The sequence below is a fragment of the Schistocerca gregaria genome, chromosome 1 (assembly GCF_023897955.1).
Source record: "Schistocerca gregaria isolate iqSchGreg1 chromosome 1, iqSchGreg1.2, whole genome shotgun sequence".
NCBI lineage: Eukaryota > Metazoa > Arthropoda > Insecta > Orthoptera > Acrididae > Schistocerca > Schistocerca gregaria.
This window is the reverse complement of record NC_064920.1, coordinates 1,201,301,113-1,201,318,897: the sequence shown is the minus strand read 5'-3', so window position 1 is coordinate 1,201,318,897 and position 17,785 is coordinate 1,201,301,113. Positions and strand designations below refer to the sequence as shown.

Here is a 17,785-nt window from a genome sequence, read left to right as displayed (position 1 = left end):
ACACCTTATAACTTCAGTGAAATTTCTCTGCACTCCATCACACTAATGCCTCCAAACAATGAGTACACACATCTCCTCACATAATACACAACGTGCAACCAGATACTTATTTATTCCTGATTGCCATGCATGCAATCGCTTCCTTGAACCAAAAATGAGGCAATATAAACACACTGAAAGAAGGATGATGCGGCACACAGCGACAAAAACACATTTATTAGAAAGACTCAGTGGCCAGATAACTTCATAGAAACAGTAATGACACCAAAACTGAGGAAAAAAATGGCATAACATTGGGAAAAGATTAGTTCAGCTTCAGAAGGAGCATAAATACAAAAGATGCAATTGGGTTATTAAAAATAAGCACAAAAAAGGAACCAGAAAAAGGTCACGAACTTTGAGTGGTTGTTTTTGACTTGAAAAAGCCAGTGATAAAGTTCAGTGGATTAAACTTTTATGAAGTCCTGAAGAAGATTGTAAGTAACTGGAAGTATAGGAGGCTAATAAGCAATTTATACATAACGCAAAGAGTAAAGCAATAGGTGATGAGATGACAGAAGGAATTACAAATTGGCAGAGGATTTAGGCTAGGCTGTTGTCTGCCACCTATGCTGTTTAACATCCATTACTGTTTCCAACGAAAGTGAAATGTAACAACAAGAGGAAGTTAACAACATGTTAAGAGAACAAAACACCAGCTATCACGAATATGAACTGAAGACAAATGTGAAGAATAACTTTTAAAAGGCAATCAAGGAAAATAAAAGTGAACTTCTGTGACACACTTGTGGAACAAGTTGATAACATCAGGTACTTAAGATACAAAACTATCAGAAACATGACGCATAATGAAGAAATAAAGACGATGACAACTGTTGTAAAAGAAATGTTTCACAGAAGGTAGACAACTTTCTGCAGTCCATGACATAAATAATTACGCAAAAGATTAGTGAAGTGTTTTGTATGGTGTGTCACCCTGTATGGTGTTGAATTACGGAGACTGCACCAGAGAGAGGAGAAATGCTTACGAGTTTATGGGTGTAGATCTGGTGAAAAATGGAATGTATGAAATAACAGGAATGAGGAAATGTTACAAAAGCTGAAAGAGGAAACACAAATACCAGAAACAACTGAGAAGAGGAGTAGAAAGAGGCTAGGACACTAGACGAGAAGAGATTGTGTAATAAAGGACAGCCATGGAAGGCACGGTGACTGGAAAAAGAACTAGATGTACAAGTAGATCCTAATCAACTGACAATATTGAGACAAAAGTATCTTACACAGCTATGAAAAGTATGGCAACAGTGATGGAACTGCTTGATGGGCAAAACACATCAATCATCATCATAATCATCATCATGTTTTTGAGTGTGTACAAAGTGTATTCCTAAACTATGGTCCATTTGGTTGTAAAAAAAATAAGCTCAGGATAAAAGGCTTTTACTTACGGTAATATTTTACTACATATCTACTTTACTTTTCCACACAATCGCCATTCACTTCTATACACTTTCTGAAATGCTGCACCAGTGTTTTTAGCTCTTCTGCTTAGAAATCTGCCACCTGAGAACTGAACCAGTTGGTAATACCAGTCTTGATTTCATAGTCATTTTGAAATCATTGTTCACCCAGCCAGTTTCTCAAATGTGAGAAGAGGAAATGGTTAGTGCATGGTCAGGACTGTACAGAGGCTGATCAAAAAGTTCCCAATGAAAATCTTGAATCTTCTCCTTGTTTTTGGCAGCAGTGCGAGGACATGTGTTGTCATGAAGGAGGACTATGCCAGATGACAGATTCCTGTAGCTTCAATTGTGGATCTCACATCTCAATTTGGTTGGCATTTCACAGTATATGTCTGCTGTAACTGGTGATCTGTGGTCAATGAAAGCAATCAAAAGGATGGCCTTTTCATCCCAAAAAACAGCAACCATCATTTTTCAATGTAAGAATGGAGATCACTTAAACTTTTTTGATTTGGATGAACTTGAATGGCACCACTACATTTACTGTCGTTTTGATTCTGCATCAGAGTACAATATACACATATCATCGCCTGTTAAAATGTGAGAAAACAAATCACCTCCATCCTGCTTATAGCACTCCAAAAACTTTTGTGCACTATTCATTCTTTGCTCTTTGTGCTGATCAGTGAGCATGTTTTTAACCCATCTCAAACACAACTTGCGATATCCAAGCTGTTCAGTGACAATCCCATAAATTGTTGTTCAAGCAACATTTCTGAATTCATTGCCAGACCACTAACAATCAGTTGCAGGTTACTTCAAAGCCATTGGTACACTTGATCAAACATGTCATCAGTCTTAATACTGGGCCTGCCACTCCACTGTTCATTGTGAACGTTTGTGTTGCTATTTTGAAATTCTCGATAATATTTTCAAATCCATTTGTCCCTCTTTATTTCTGGTCCATGCACTTACTATAACTCATGATGGGTGTCAGCAGCTGAAAACCCTTTTCCCAGCAAAAATTTAGTCACACCACGCACTTCATAACTGATGGGATCTAAGATTGTCTCAGCCCTTGCAATATACTCTCAACGACTGCCAAATGACTAGTGAATCAAACTAACACCGCAATAGTTTCCTAAAGAGTCAGTAGACATTGCTGCATTTGTGAAACTTTATTCAGACCTACCATCAGTTAAACAGTGGTCACCCGGACCTTAGTTTTGGATCATACCTCATTTTAATTACATTGCATATGTCTCAAGAATTTGGTAAAGTTATCTACACAATCCACTGCATGTCTCTTCTTCATAAGCCACCCATAGATTAAGTCTGTACATAATGAAGCAACACCCACACTTATTTTGATTACAAGCAAAAAGAGACATAAAACACTTAAAAAAAGCTAAATTTCTAACCTTGTAGTGCCTCACAACCAGCTGTAATATATGAAACAGCTGTTGCATTGAATGTCCCTCTTCCACAATAATTTTTTTAGTCCAGTGCGTCAGCATTGTGTAGCCATCTTCCATTCGCACCGGCATTAAAGGAGTGAGGATTTCTAATGCCTGTCGAACAATAGCTCGTGCCTCAATTGCGTGTGCTTTCAGTAGGCTGTGAAATACTGGCGGGAAAAAGGAAGAAGTGAAATCAGAACATGCTGCAATTCAGAACAAATCAGCAGCTAGCTCTAACATACAGAAACTTCAAACATTAAATTACAAACTGGAACTTACTATAGCTGTAACAAACCTTGCAATTTAATTCTTTTATGAATAGCAAACTTGGCTATTATATGTGATAACAGAAGGTGCCCATGGTAGCGTGTAGCCTGGTCGACACAGTTCTTCCCCATGAGGCATGGCCATGCAAACATCAGGAGCCGGCGCACCTTGAGACCTAATAGGGGTACGAGAAAGAAAACATGAGAGTAAATTGCTACTGTTGCCAATATTACTTGTAAGTGTTGTCAGTAATATATTAACACAAATCAGTTGTGTTTTCAAATCCTATATTCTGGCAAAAACTTAAGTTTGTGGATGATGCAAGCATACTGACGAAGTGCAAAAGGGCATGCACAATAAACACAGCAACGATAATAGTAGGATACACTTGTTCACAGCGAACAACTTAACTCTCAATCATACAAAAGTTCCCAATACTGCAAACACTCACATTAAGGATTTTCAAATGAATAAAAATGACTAACAGGTACAAGACAGATTAAAAGGGTACACTTTAAATGAAACTCTATGCAATTAGATGGATAATAATTTGAGCTGGCACCAGCATATAGGTAAAAGAAGTTCAATTCTGCCTGCTTTGCAGTTATACATCTCTTTCTCTCACTTAGATGATCTGCAGATGGAACTGCTTGTATAATTTCAATCAATTCTGCCCAACAGCATAATCATCTGCAGTGACACAGTACAGTTAAAGAAGTATTGATTTTATATAAAAGTGTGTAATATCAATATAGTGCAGAAATTGTTAACCAAATGCCCTGTAAAAGCCTCTTCCAGTAGCTTGGAATTTTTGCACACAAATGTCACTGTGTTCACTCCCTTATGATGTTTTTGGTTAATAAGAAGAGTGAATTTGTGATGAACTGTGAAATTCACCATCACAACACAAAAAGGAAAAATAAGTGCATTTGCATCACAGTCTACATATTATGTGATTATTTGAAGAATAGTCTAACTTTATTTGACTGTACACGTTTGTAAAGGGTTGAGTATAATAAGAGTAATGTGTAGTGTAAATCCAAGAACATTATGTCGAAACCTATTCAAAGAATTGGGCATACTAACCACAGCTTCTCAGTATATTTATTCCTTAATGAAGTTTGTTGTAACTAATACATCTCTTTCTACAACTAACTGCTTAGTACACAGTATCTATTCTAGGAATAAGAACCATATACATAAAGATTTAAAATCACTTAATCTTGCCCAGAAAGGAGACCAGTATTCAGCATCGCATATTTCCAATAAGTTACCAGCAACCATTAAGAGTTTAGTTTCAGAAAAGGCACAACTTAAACATAATTTTAAAGACTTTTTGGTGGCCAGCTCCTCCTATTCCATCCATGAATTTCTCAATAAGTTGCAACAGGCCATTTTAATGCAAATTTATTACACATTAATTTTTGAGAATACTTTGTAGTAACAGCCAAGTAACTACCTACTATGTGAATGGTGGATGTATGGAAAGCAAGTGTAAGTCTTAAGTCTGTAAATAGCGGAAGTTTAATTTTAAATCTTGTACATAATTTGAGTTGTATACACGGAAGAATAGCGGAGATACTAAAAGGTATCAGAGAAATTATATAATGGTAAGACAGAGATTTAGGAACCAGGTTTTAAATTGTAAGACATTTCCAGGGCCCGATGTGGACTCTGACCACAATCTATTGGTTATGAAATGTAGATTAAAACTGAGCAAACTGCAAAAAGGTGGGAATTTTAAGGAGATGCGACCTGGTTAAACTGACTAAACCAGAGGTTGTACAGAGTTTCAGGGAGAGCATAAGGTAACAATTGACAGCAATGGGGGAAAGAAGTACAGTAGAAGAAGAATGGGTAGCTCTAAGGGATGAAGTAGTGAAGGTGGCAGAGGATCAAGTAGGTAAAAAGACGAGGGCTAGTAGAAATCCTTTGGTAACAAAAGAAATATTGAATTTAATTGATGAAAGGAGAAAATATAAAAATGCAGTGAATGAAGCAGGCAAAAAGGAATACAAATGTCTCAAAAATGAGATCGACAGGAAGTGCAAAATAGTTAAGCAGGGATGGCTAGAGGACAAATGTAAGGATATAGAGGCTTATCTCACAAGGGTAAGATAGATACTGCCTACAGGAAAATTAAAGTGACCTTAGGAGGAAAGAGAGCCACATGTATGAATATCAAGAGCTCAAATGTAAACCCAGTTCAAAGCAAAGAAGGGAAAGCAGAAAGGTGGAAGGAGTATATAGAGGGTCTATACAAAGCCGATGTACTTGAGGTCAATGTTATGGAAATGGGAGAGAATGTAGATGAAAATGAAATGGGAGATACGATACTGCGTGAAGTGTGTGACAGAGCACTGAAAGACTTAAGTCGAAACAAGGCCCCGGGAGTAGAACTACTGTCGGCCTTGGGAGAGCCAGTCCTGACAAAACTCTACCATCTGGTGAGCAAGATGTTTGAGACAGGCGAAATACCCTCAGACTTCAAGAAGAATATAATAATTCCAATCCTAAGGAAAGCAGGTGTTGACAGATGTGAAAATTACCGAACTATCAGTTTAATAAGTCACAGCTGCAAAATAATAGCATGAATTCTTTACAGACGAATGGAAAAACTGGTAGAAGCTGACCTCGGGGAAGATCAGTTTGGATTCCGTAGAAATATTGGAACACGTGAGGCAATACTGCCCTTACGACTTATCTCAGAAGAAAGATTAAGGAAAGGCAAACCTACATTTCTAGCATTTGTAGGCTTAGAGAAAGCTTTTGACAATGTTGACAGGAATATTCTCTATCAAATTCTAAAGGCGGCAGGGGTAAAATACAGGGAGCGAAAGGCTATTTACAATTTGTACAGAAACCAGATGGCACTTATAAGAGTCGAGGGGCACGAAAGGGAAGCAGTGGTTACGAAGGAAGTGAGACATGGTTGTAGCCTCTCCCCGATGCTATTCAATCGGTATATTGAGCAAGCAGTAAATGAAACAAAAGAAAAATTCGGAGTAGGTATTAAAATCCATGGAGAAGAAATAAAAACTTTGAGGTTCGCCGGTGACATTGTAATTCTGTCAGAGGCAGCAAAGGACTTGGAAGAGCAGTTGAATGGAATGGGCAGTGTCTTGAAATGAGGATATAAGATGTATATCAACAAAAGCAAAACAAGGACAATGGAATGTGGTCGAATTAAATCAGGTGATGCTGAGGGAATTAGATTAGGAGATGAGACACTTAAAGTAGTAAAGGAGTATTGCTATTCGGGGAGCAAAATAACTGATGATGGTCGAAGTAGAGAAGATATAAAATGTAGACTGGCAATGGCAAGGGAAGCGTTTCTGAAGAAGAGAAGTTTGTTAACATTGAGTATAAAAAGTGTCAGGAAGTCATTTCTGAAACCATGTATGGAAGTGAAACATGGACGATAAATAGTTTAGACAGAAAGAGAACTGAAGCTTTCGAAATGTGGTGCTACAGAAGAATGCTGAAGATTAGATGGGTAGATCACATATCTAATGAGGAGGTACTGAATAGAATGGCAGAGAAGAGGAGTTTGTGGCACAACTTGATGAGAAGAAGGGACCGGTTGGTAGGACATGTTCTGAGACATCAAGGGATCACAAATTTAGCATTGGAGGGCAGCGTGGAGGGTAAAAATCATAGAGGGAGACTAAGAGATGAATACACTAAGCAGATTCAGAAGGATGTAGGTTGCAGTAGGTACTGGGAGATGAAGAAACTTGCGCAGGATACGGTAGCATGGAGAGCTGCATCAAACCAGTCTCAGGAATGAAGACAACAACAACATAATTTGACTGGTATTAACTTAGGATAATTGAAATGAATAATTTTTAATTTTTGACAATACTTAGTTGTAATACCCAAGTAACTAGCTACTGTGTGAATGGTGGATTTAATGAAAGCAGATGTAAGTATGAAACCTGTAAATATTAGAAGTTTAATTTTAATTCATGTACATAATTTTACTGTTTATTAACTGAGGATCATTAAAATTAATGAAACTCAAGTTTTTTCTAATTACATTTTGTCATTTTCCTGTCCTAGCTAATTGCTGAACGTAATATAATGTAAAGTCCTTAAAAGGAGAAAAAGCTATATGAAATACTTTTTGCGTTCTGCACCTCAATTTGTAAAAACAGAACCTTGTAGGATCATTTTTTTGTCTATCCTCCTGTCTGTATGTATGTCTGAATGACTGTTAAAAATCAATTTTCTCAGGAACAGTCCCAGGTCAAGTTGAAATTTATGCCACATGCTAAGGTCTACAGTCCTTAGCACCATAAAGAATTGAAGCCTCCAAATCAATGCAATAAAAAGATTGGCCTGTTTCTGTCACATATTGGGATGCTTACAAACTCACTTGTTAAAACCTATAACGTATTTCCCATTGACCTATAATCATAAAACTGCAAGAAGCACAGTTCGATAGCACAAATAAATGGAGAAAAAAATCCGAAAATTGTTAATTTGTAATTTATATCATAGGAAAAATTATTTATTTTATCATCTGTTATCCAACTTCAAACTTACAATTAAAATATTCTCAGAAATATTGAAGTTCCCAGGACCAATATTAAGCCAGTATCAATGTTGATAACATGTAAAAATCGTTGAGACACACTATTCCCGGGATAGATGAACTGCCAAAATATTTAATTAGTTTTTACCGAACCCTCAGAGCAGGCAGCCACGTTTGGCCATTGTTATGCATGGCAACGAGGAATGAAAGCGAGAGGGATGTCAGACAGCTAGAAGTTGGCAGAAGCTGTGTCCTGGATAGGTGCAAAAGAAGCATACGTAACATTCAAGGTGGCTTATGTATGAATGCTTCCAGTGAAATTAAGAAGTAAGACACAGTTGGGAGAGGGTAGTGGAGATACAAACCTTGGCAACAGTAGAATGAGCTTATCACTGTTCCTGAATGGGGAGAAATACAAAATTGTCTGTCAGCAAAAATACTGTTTCTAAAATTCTTGCAAGAGTTACTCCGAGTGCATTGAAACATTAGTCACTCACTAATGGAGCCAATAAAATTATTTTAACTATGAGTATCACGGAAAGCGACTTATCTGACATCACAAGTAAGAGTAGAGTGGCTATGTTTGACAGAGAACATAAAAGGAGTTGGGCGAGAGCCGACCACATTACTGGAAGCAGTCCAACCTCATTGGTGCACTAAGCTGAATTGGTAATTTAGCTAAAGTTGCAAAATAAAATCATGTACAAGTGCATAGGAAGAGACTCTAATTGATGCACAAAAATTTATTAAAAATGATGACAGTAACTACAGACTTAAGACATCATTAGCTCAGATCAACAAAGCTTACGTTGGTCTACTGTACCAGGTCTCACAAATGCATTCACAAGTAGGGCAATGCTCATTGTCTTGCTGTGTATATTATCAGTGGTGGGGGGAAATTGTGACTACCTTATGGTTGCAGTTGGGTGGGGTAATGCAATAGCAGTGGAAAATCTTGCTGTGAACAGTACCAAGAAGTATCTTAAATATTCAGAGGTTTCATGTATAAATTCCTGTGTAGCAGTATATCTTCTGCACAGGACACTGAAAGTGTGGTTGTAATGCTCACCTGTTGTTTTATCTCCCACAGGAGTCATGTGTTCGTATGGAGTACAGTGGGGAGAAGATTACTCTGAAGAGGGGAGACAATTACACTGAGGGACCGATGACCATAGCAGTCTGGCCCCTTTAATCCCACAAAACCAACAATTACACTGAAATAGTGGCTCCCATGGAGTTTTTTTAAGTCTGATGTGTTACACTTATATCTTTGTTTTTGAACATGATACCTGTTTATACCAGCTTGAAAGACACATAGGTTCAATAATATAATCACATCCCTTGGGTATTTATTTACTGGCCAATCAACCTCGTCCCTGTTATTTCAGTCAAAGTGCACAGATCTGCTATCAGCAGGAGCACGACATCAGAACTTGCACAGTGAACAAGCGGTAAGGGTGTTTTGCACGTAGTATCATCACTGATGCTTGTCGACTTGCAGGAACAAATAAATGAGCTCCTTCAGCTTAAACACCATGTACGTTTTTGGAAAGTCTGCAACTGTGTTATACACTCTATAAGAACAAAACACTGCACCAGTCACGTATTTTCTTATGCTTAGCATCACAATTTCTGAGAATTTATTCCACTGCTAAATGCAAATATTTTTAAAAGTGTTTTTTTGTGATGTTTGCATATGTTCTGTTCTGCTTCTCTTGCACTACAGTTGTTTTTCTGAGGTTATAAGGTGTTGTGCCTTCTCCATTACCCAGAAAAACACACACACACACACACACACACACACACACACACACACACACACACACACACAGTGTGTGTAAGAAACATCACAAACATACTGACGTAAATATTTGCACTTGGAAATGAGAACAAATTCTCAAAAAGCATTTTGCTAAGCATGAAGAAGCATGTAACTCATACAGTATTTCATTATTCAAACCACAAATATTTGAATAAGACAAAAGGCACAAAGGTGTCAACTAATGCTGTATGTGGCCAAACAAATAAACACACGTCTGAGGTGTCATGATGATCACAAAGTTGCTTAAGCACAGTATAGAAAGTTTGAAAACTGTTTCGATCGGTCATTATTCGAATGCCATGCAGAGTTTGGCAGTGACAGGAGACAAAGCACAATTTGTTCCAACTTTCACTGATTCAGATCTGTTGATTAGAGCGTCCTCGTGTCAAGAAACTTAACCATCTAATGTCTGTAAACACTACTTTAAGATCAACGCCATGCTAGCATAATTTAATGTCAATTAAGTCCATTTTTTCTCCATGAACATTGTAGCATGAAGTGTAAATCACAGGAAAATTGGACGCAACATTTTTCAGGTGGAATTAACATGTTGACATAGTACATTTGACGAGACCAATAAAAAATGTAGTAAACAGTGGGAAAAAGTTGATTCCGGAAATGTAATAGGATAGTTATACTGTATGTTGTGATCTATACTGGCCTATTACAAGCCTAGAAACGTTACTGTGAATTCATACCATATCCGCTGTCAAGCCTACTTGATAAGGACTGCAAAGGATGAAGCAGTATTCTAGAATTGGTACTTCATGCATGAAACTTCTCCCAGAATTCACACAACAAAGCCAAGCAATTTACTTACCATTTGTGCTAACTCTTAGTCTATGTCACGGAGTATTACACTTTATTATTAAAAATAAGTGCCAACTTAAGAAGTTAACCATGTAATTTGTGATGATCAGGTATTTCTGGGCACTTTCACTTTGTTATGTAAAATACCTTGAATTTATTGAAATTTAAAGAGAGCTGCCAATCGGAACACCAAGTTTCTCATAATGCATCCCATTACAATCACCCAGCAACAATATGACCTCCCCATATTTAAAAGTTTATTGTTGTACATTGTACTGTCAAATTTTACAGCACAGTACTACAGAATAATTCTTCGATTGTTTTGAAAATGGAGGGATATGTGTGAAGGAGATTGACCACAAAGATAAGTGACATTAATTTATATTGTCTTGTTTTTATCTTTTACGAATTAAGTGACCCACTATCTGCCACTACTTAAATACTTGTACTATCTCTCTCTAATTTGCTTCACAATAGTATTTACCATCGTTACATAGCTTTACTATCATTAAATAACTTTCTTTAGCAGTAAGGATGCAACATGGCAGTAAACAGAAATTTTGATTAGTGGATTATCAATTTCTTCTTATTTTCTTTTATCTCCCAAAACAAATCACATCATTTAATGGTTACTCAAAAACAATATACAGAAAGTAATCAAAGAAAGTGAAAAACAAATCTGAACATACCTTGCCGTTTGTTCTGTGCGTCATGAATATGAGGAGCTGCCTGATCCACAAGCAAGCATGCAAACTGTAGAAGGAATATGCGCACGGAGTCCGAATTCCCAAATGGGTTATCAGGATCTATGATCTGAAAAGAACATGTAAAAATGGTCATTCCAGAAAACTATAGTTCTTTTACATAACAAGCATATCTATAAAAGTTAAGGACATATAAAATCAATGCAACACTTTCATCTGCACTCAAATGCAGCAAATTTTTCAATAGTGAATACAATGCCACATTTGTTGTTACAGTGCAACATAAAAAAAAACAATAATTAATCTAGAAGAGGGAGAAAGAAGTTTGATGTTAAGTCAAGAATTTTAATCAACGAACTTTGAAAACTATGTTAGGTCACGAATTTAACTGTCTGATTATTGTACAAGAGAACACTACTATTAAGGGGGTAAAAAAAACACTATTCAAATTCTACACTTCCAAAACAAATAGTATCATTACTGAAAGGGCTTTGCGACAGTCATACTGCAACTACACAAGCAGAAGATGAATATGTGGAGTTTTTTATGTGACAAATGAAGTGAGAAAAAACTGTCACCTAAATACTGTAACACCTACGCAGAGGATGTTATGTGGGATGCATGGGATGGCTGGTACAGTCAACTGATAGCAGGGTACTCAACAATCTATGGTTTGAGGAAGTGAGAAAGAACCAACTTAGTGGGCTGTTTTCCAGAGCGTAGACTGTTGACTTAAGTTTCAGTCTAGAGATAAACGAAAAAGACAAAACTAATGGTTGTTAATTGCCAAGGTTTAGATCAAATTCAACTTACAGGTTGCTTAAAGGATCTGCAGGTAGTATACGATTGTGTACATCTACGATGACGGAAAATGTTACAGGTACCATGGAGAGAAAGAAGAACACATTCTTCGACTTTAGAAGAACTTGGCATCACAAGGCAGATGATGTTACAGGAAACATGGACAGAAAGAAGAATCAATACTTCCATTATAAAAGAAAATGGCATCACAAGAGGTTGCCTTCTCATGTCAGCCAAAGATATTACCAGTTCCTAGGGCACATTTTGAGAAAAGAAGGGGATAATTTAGAACAAATCATCTTACATGGCAAAATCAAACATACAAGGCCATGAGGAAGAGCAGCAAGCACAGGGTTGGATCAAGCGAAGAAGATACGGGCCTAGCTCTTCAACTGACATTAGGAAGACCGAAGATCACTATGCATGGGAGTGTCTGGTCAAGGATTCAATTACTGAAAAAATGAGGCCACTACGTTCAGCAATGAGTAAATATACTAATGATGATGATGATGATGAGGTACACAGATATAATAAATGATTATTCTTTTTACCATCATGTAACAATGTTGAAACAATGATATCCATATGCGAATCATTTGTGCGTATGACAAATAATGGAAAATCAAGGATGGAATAACAATATTATGAAAGGTATAGACTGCTACTCACCATATCGACACACACACACACACACACACACACACACAATCTCTCTCTCTCTCTCTCTCTCTCTCTCTCTCTCTCTCTCTCTCTCTCTCTTTTTCCCCTCTCTCTGATGCAAATGCAACTCTCACACATGACCACTGGCTCTGGTTGCCAAGGCCAGTAACATCAAGTAATAATCAAGTGACCAGGAGTAACTATTGCGAAAATTTACACATTCGCATATGACATGAAAGAAGTGAGCCTTTTTTCAGTTTCCGCTGAGTAATGCAACCCTCATGTTATTGTGTCCTTTATTGGCAAAAATACTGAAAAGCTCATCTTAGAGACTGGATGCAAGGACTAGCCATGCAGCCAATAGACAAGGAGACGACTGCACGCACCTTATCATGGCAGCTGCTGATAGTTATAAAATTACAGCACTATAAATTCCTGTTTCTACCCACTCAATTGTGTTTGTGATTTAAATTTCAGTTAAACTGCATTCTTGTTTTGAACCTTATTCTCCCAACAAACTGTTCAGTTCCTTTGCTATGGAATTAGTGTTCAGCAATATGTGACTTCACAGTGCAATCACCAACACACATTAAAGGCTTGAAATGTTTATTTTAATGACTACATTATTCCTGCAACTGTTTTTTTTTTTTTTACTTTAGTTTTGTAATATTGTACAATTTCATTCTTAGGTACCTAGATATATTTGTTAGCTCTCAGAGCATCAAGTATCTGCGATGACAAATATTACTACTTATGCTGATATTCTATGATCAAATAGCTAACAAATATATGGAAGTATTCAAAGATGTACAATAGTATGAAAAAAAAATCAAAATTAACAGTTGCTGGCATCATAGAGTCATCAAAACATTCATAGACCAAGGGTCAAAGGCACTCCAGATGACACTGCATGTCAATGCTACATTTGCTTTTAATGTTTCAGCAGGTTTTAAGAACCATTATTATTGTGCCACAATTTCACTGAGAGAGAGAGAGAGAGAGAGAGAGAGAGAGAGAGAGAGAGAGAGATATTCTCTTTTCAATTACCAGTCTATTTTGTTTCAAGGCAATACTCATGTTTCCTAAGCACTACACTGTCTGATTTGTATAGGAATTATTTAATACTGTGTTACTGCCACTTCTGTATTTATAGAGCAGGCTAAATTATTTAATGGGGTATGGCCTTAAACAGAAGAGACTGACTGTCACGAGATCTAACCAGGCACACAAATTACTGAAATTACTGTGGGCTTACTGAATACTGGCCATGGTATAGAGATTATTGTGTCTGCCTAATAATCAGCAGTTCAGGCTTACACATTAATAGTCCACTACATATTTGCACTACTACTGATTTGTCAGCCCAAACATACAGGTAGACGATGTGCTAGCTAGAATGTGCTACTATTGTTTCTAGATTCTTATTTTAAATGTACATATTTTGCAACCATTTGAGAAATTAACATCACTGTGTAGTATTTTCATTTTTGTGTCAGCTCTGTTCACTTACGAAATTTGAAGAAATAAAACTGTCATTTATGTGCTAGGCCATATTTATCATAGAACAAAGTGATGTGCAGAGACCCAACTACATCACATAAGACAGCAATATAAGGAAAAGACCAATTGCTACTTACTGTAGACATGACGCATCAAGTTGCAGACAGGCACAACTTCACATAAAAGCTAGTTATACTTAGTCAACAACAAATGCTCAAACTTAATACCAGTTGTATATTTTTGAATTGTAGATGTTAATGAATGTATTACCTTGCTTACAAAAACGGAAACAACATTTTCAGGATTCTCCTGATCTGGCAAGGGTGGAGTACCAATTATCTTTTCTCCTTCCCCACGTTCAAAACTTTCAGCAAAGCACGGTATAAGTATCATCTGCAGAACCTTCGCTTTCAGGTCTTGTGACATCTTTGGGCTGTGAAAGACATCCACAAAACGGAAAAATGCTGCCCTTTTCCATTCAACCGTATAATTCTCTGCAACTGTTGTTTCCAGGAAATTCCTCAAAAACTGAAAATAATGAAACAAAATTACAAATGCTCTATACTTTATGTTAAACATTCATCTTTGACAACAAGAAAAACTAAGCGTAAGTCTGATTTGGGTTGACTGTGATGTCTTTATTATTATATTTGTACATGTGATTTAAATTCTCCTCATGGTTTAATTCAATATTTCTGTACAAGCAGTTCATGAAAGGGGTCTTGAGGAATACTGTGTGTTGTTGAATTTAATATACAATGAAAATTTACAAAAAAAAAAAAAGGTGGTGACAGCTACCCTTGGTCTTCTGTTCAGTAACAGTAAGCCACCACAGAAGCTCACATTTGTAACATATCACGCTATTGATATTAGTTATCAATTCTTTCTTTTAGTCAACTTCTGCCATAAATTCAAGTTCTTTCCAATTTGATTCAGTACCTCATCATTTGACATTCTTCTATAGTGTCACATTTCAAATGCTTCTATTCTCTTCTCGTTTGAAGTGTTCATTCCTAGTCAGCATTTTACATTCCTTCTATATGACCATTATCAAGTATTTTGCTACCCAAATCTACTACTTTTACTGTATCAATTTCGAATCTAATTCTATCAGCATCACCTGATTTACTTCAACCCTACACACCATAATGATTGTTTTACTTTGATGATGTTCGTCTTATAACCTCTTTTCAAGACACTATTCATTACATTCAACTGCCCTTCCAACACCTTTGCTGTTTCTGACAGCATTAAAATGTCTTTAGCAAATCTCAACATTTTTATTTCTTCTCCCAGAACTTTAATTCTCTTTCCAAATTTCCCCTTGGCTTCCTCTATTGCTAGCTCAATGTACAGATTAGATTAGATTAGATTAATACTTGTTCCATAGATCATGAATACAACACTTCGTAATGATGTGGAACGTGTCAGGTTAATGAAAGATGTCTGTACAAGATATTACATTAGACAAAATATTGCATGACACTAATGATTAAGTTAGTTTTTTCCCCCTCCCTTAATTTATATCTAAAAATTCAGCCAATGAGTAGGAGGAGTTGTCATCTAGAAATTCTTTTAATTTATTTTTAAATGTTGGTTGACTATCTGTCAGGCTTTTGATGCTGTTTGGTAGGTGATCAAAGACTTTTGTGGCAGCATAATTTACCCCTTTCTGTGCCAAAGTCAGATTTAACCCTGCATAGTGAAGATCATCCTTTCTCCTGGTGTTATAGCTATGCACACTGCTATTACTTTTGAACTGGGCTGGATTATTAACAACAAATTTCATCCGTGAATATATATACTGTGAGGATCCCTAGATCCTTAAATAGATGTCTGCAGGATGACTGTCGGTGGGCTCCAGCAATTATTCTGATTACACGTTTTTGAGCAATGAATACTTTTCTACTCAACGATGAATTACCCCAGAATATGATACCATACGAAAGCAGTGAATGAAAGTAGGCATAGTAAGCTAATTTACTGAGATTCTTATCACCAAAATTTGCAATAACCCTAATATCATACGTAGCCGAACTCAGATGTTTCAGCAGACCATCAATGTGTTGCTTCCAGTTTAACCTCTCATCAATGGACACACCTAAAAATTTTGAAAATTCTACCTTAGCTACAGACTTCTGTTCAAAGTCTACATTTATTACTGGAGTTGTGCCACTTACTGTACGGAACTGTATATACTGTGTTTTATCAAAATTTAAAGAGAGTCCGTTTGCTGAGAACCACTTAATAATTTTGTGAAAATCATCATTTACAATCACATCACTTAGTTCTTGGTTTTTCGATGTTATTACTATACTTGTATCATCAGCAAAAAGAACTAACTTTGCATCTTCATCAATATGGAATGGTAAGTCATTAATGTATATAAAGAAGAGTAAAGGACCTAAGACCGAACCCTGTGGGACCCCGTACTTGATAGCCCGCCAGTTTGAGGAATCAGCTGTTGTATTAACATTACATGAACCACTTATTTCAACTTTCTGCATTCTTCCAGTTAAGTATGAAGAAGAGTAATTTGTTAACATCGAGTATAGATTTAATGGTCAGGAAGTCGTTTCTGAAAGTATTTGTATGGAGTGTAGCCATGTATGGAAGTGAAACATGGACAATAACTAGTTTGGACAAGAAGAGAATAGAAGCTTTCGAAATGTGGTGCTACAGAAGAATGCTGAAGATTAGATGGGTAGATCACATAACTAATGAGGAGGTATTGAATAGAATTGGGGAGAAGAGGCGTTAGTGGCACAACTTGACAAAAAGAAGGGACCGGTTGGTAGGACATGTTTTGAGGCATCAAGGGATCACAAATTTAGCATTGGAGGGCAGCATGGAGGGTAAAAATTGTAGAGGGAGACCAAGAGATGAATACACTAAGCAGATTCAGAAGGATGTAGGTTGCAGCAAGTACTGGGAGATGAAGAAGCTTGCACAGGATAGAGTAGCATGGAGAGCTGCATGAAACCAGTCTCAGGACTGAAGACCACAACAACAAGAAGTATGAATTAAACCATTTGTGCACTGCCCCCCCTCAAACCATAATGATTTAGCTTATCTAAAAGAATTCCATGATTTACACAGTCAAAGGCCTTTGAGAGATCACAAAAAATACCAATGGGCGATGTCCGGTTATTCAGAGCATTTAATATTTGATCAGTGAAAGTGTATATAGCATTTTCTGTTGAAAAGCCTTTCTGAAAACCAAACTGACATTTTGTTACTACTTTATTTTTACAAATATGGGAGGCTACTCTTGAATACATTACTTTCTCAAAATTTTTTGATAGAGCGGTCAGAAGAGAGATTGGGCGATAGTTGTTGACATCCGACGTATCCCCCTTTTTATGCAATGGTATATTTCAGTCTATCGGGGAAAACACTCTGCTCCAAAGAGGTATTACATGTGGCTGAGAATCCTACTTATCTGTGGGGAACAAGCTTTAAGTATCTTGCTGGAAATGCCATTAATTCCGTAAGAGCTTTTACTTTTCAGTGAGTTTATTATTTTACTGATTTCAGAGGGAGAGGTTCGTAGAAATACAGTTGTTTCAAACTGCACAGGTATGGCCTTTTCTATTAGAAGCCTTGCCTCTTCTAGTGAAGATCTAGATCCTACTTTCTCCACAACATTTAAAAAATGATTATTGAAAATATTTCCAATTTCAGATTGTTTGTTAGTACACTTGTCATTCAGTTTTATGGCACTTAAGTCTTCCTGTGGTCTTGGTTGCCCTGTTTCCCTT

General features: G+C 36.8%; 1 protein-coding gene across 4 annotated transcripts in view; it reads right to left on the bottom strand.

The window, feature by feature from the left end:
• LOC126284735 (transformation/transcription domain-associated protein) overlaps window positions 1–17,785 on the bottom strand; it is a 392,578-nt gene that overhangs the window by 179,749 nt on the left and 195,044 nt on the right. For all 4 annotated transcript variants that reach the window (XM_049983877.1, XM_049983882.1, XM_049983889.1 and 1 more), the window contains 4 exons: window positions 14,295–14,552; window positions 11,049–11,172; window positions 3,219–3,365; window positions 2,885–3,090 (listed from right to left, as the gene is read on the bottom strand). In XM_049983877.1, coding sequence (XP_049839834.1) covers window positions 2,885–3,090; window positions 3,219–3,365; window positions 11,049–11,172; window positions 14,295–14,552 — 735 coding nt within the window. The remainder of the gene's footprint in view (window positions 1–2,884; window positions 3,091–3,218; window positions 3,366–11,048; window positions 11,173–14,294; window positions 14,553–17,785) is intronic.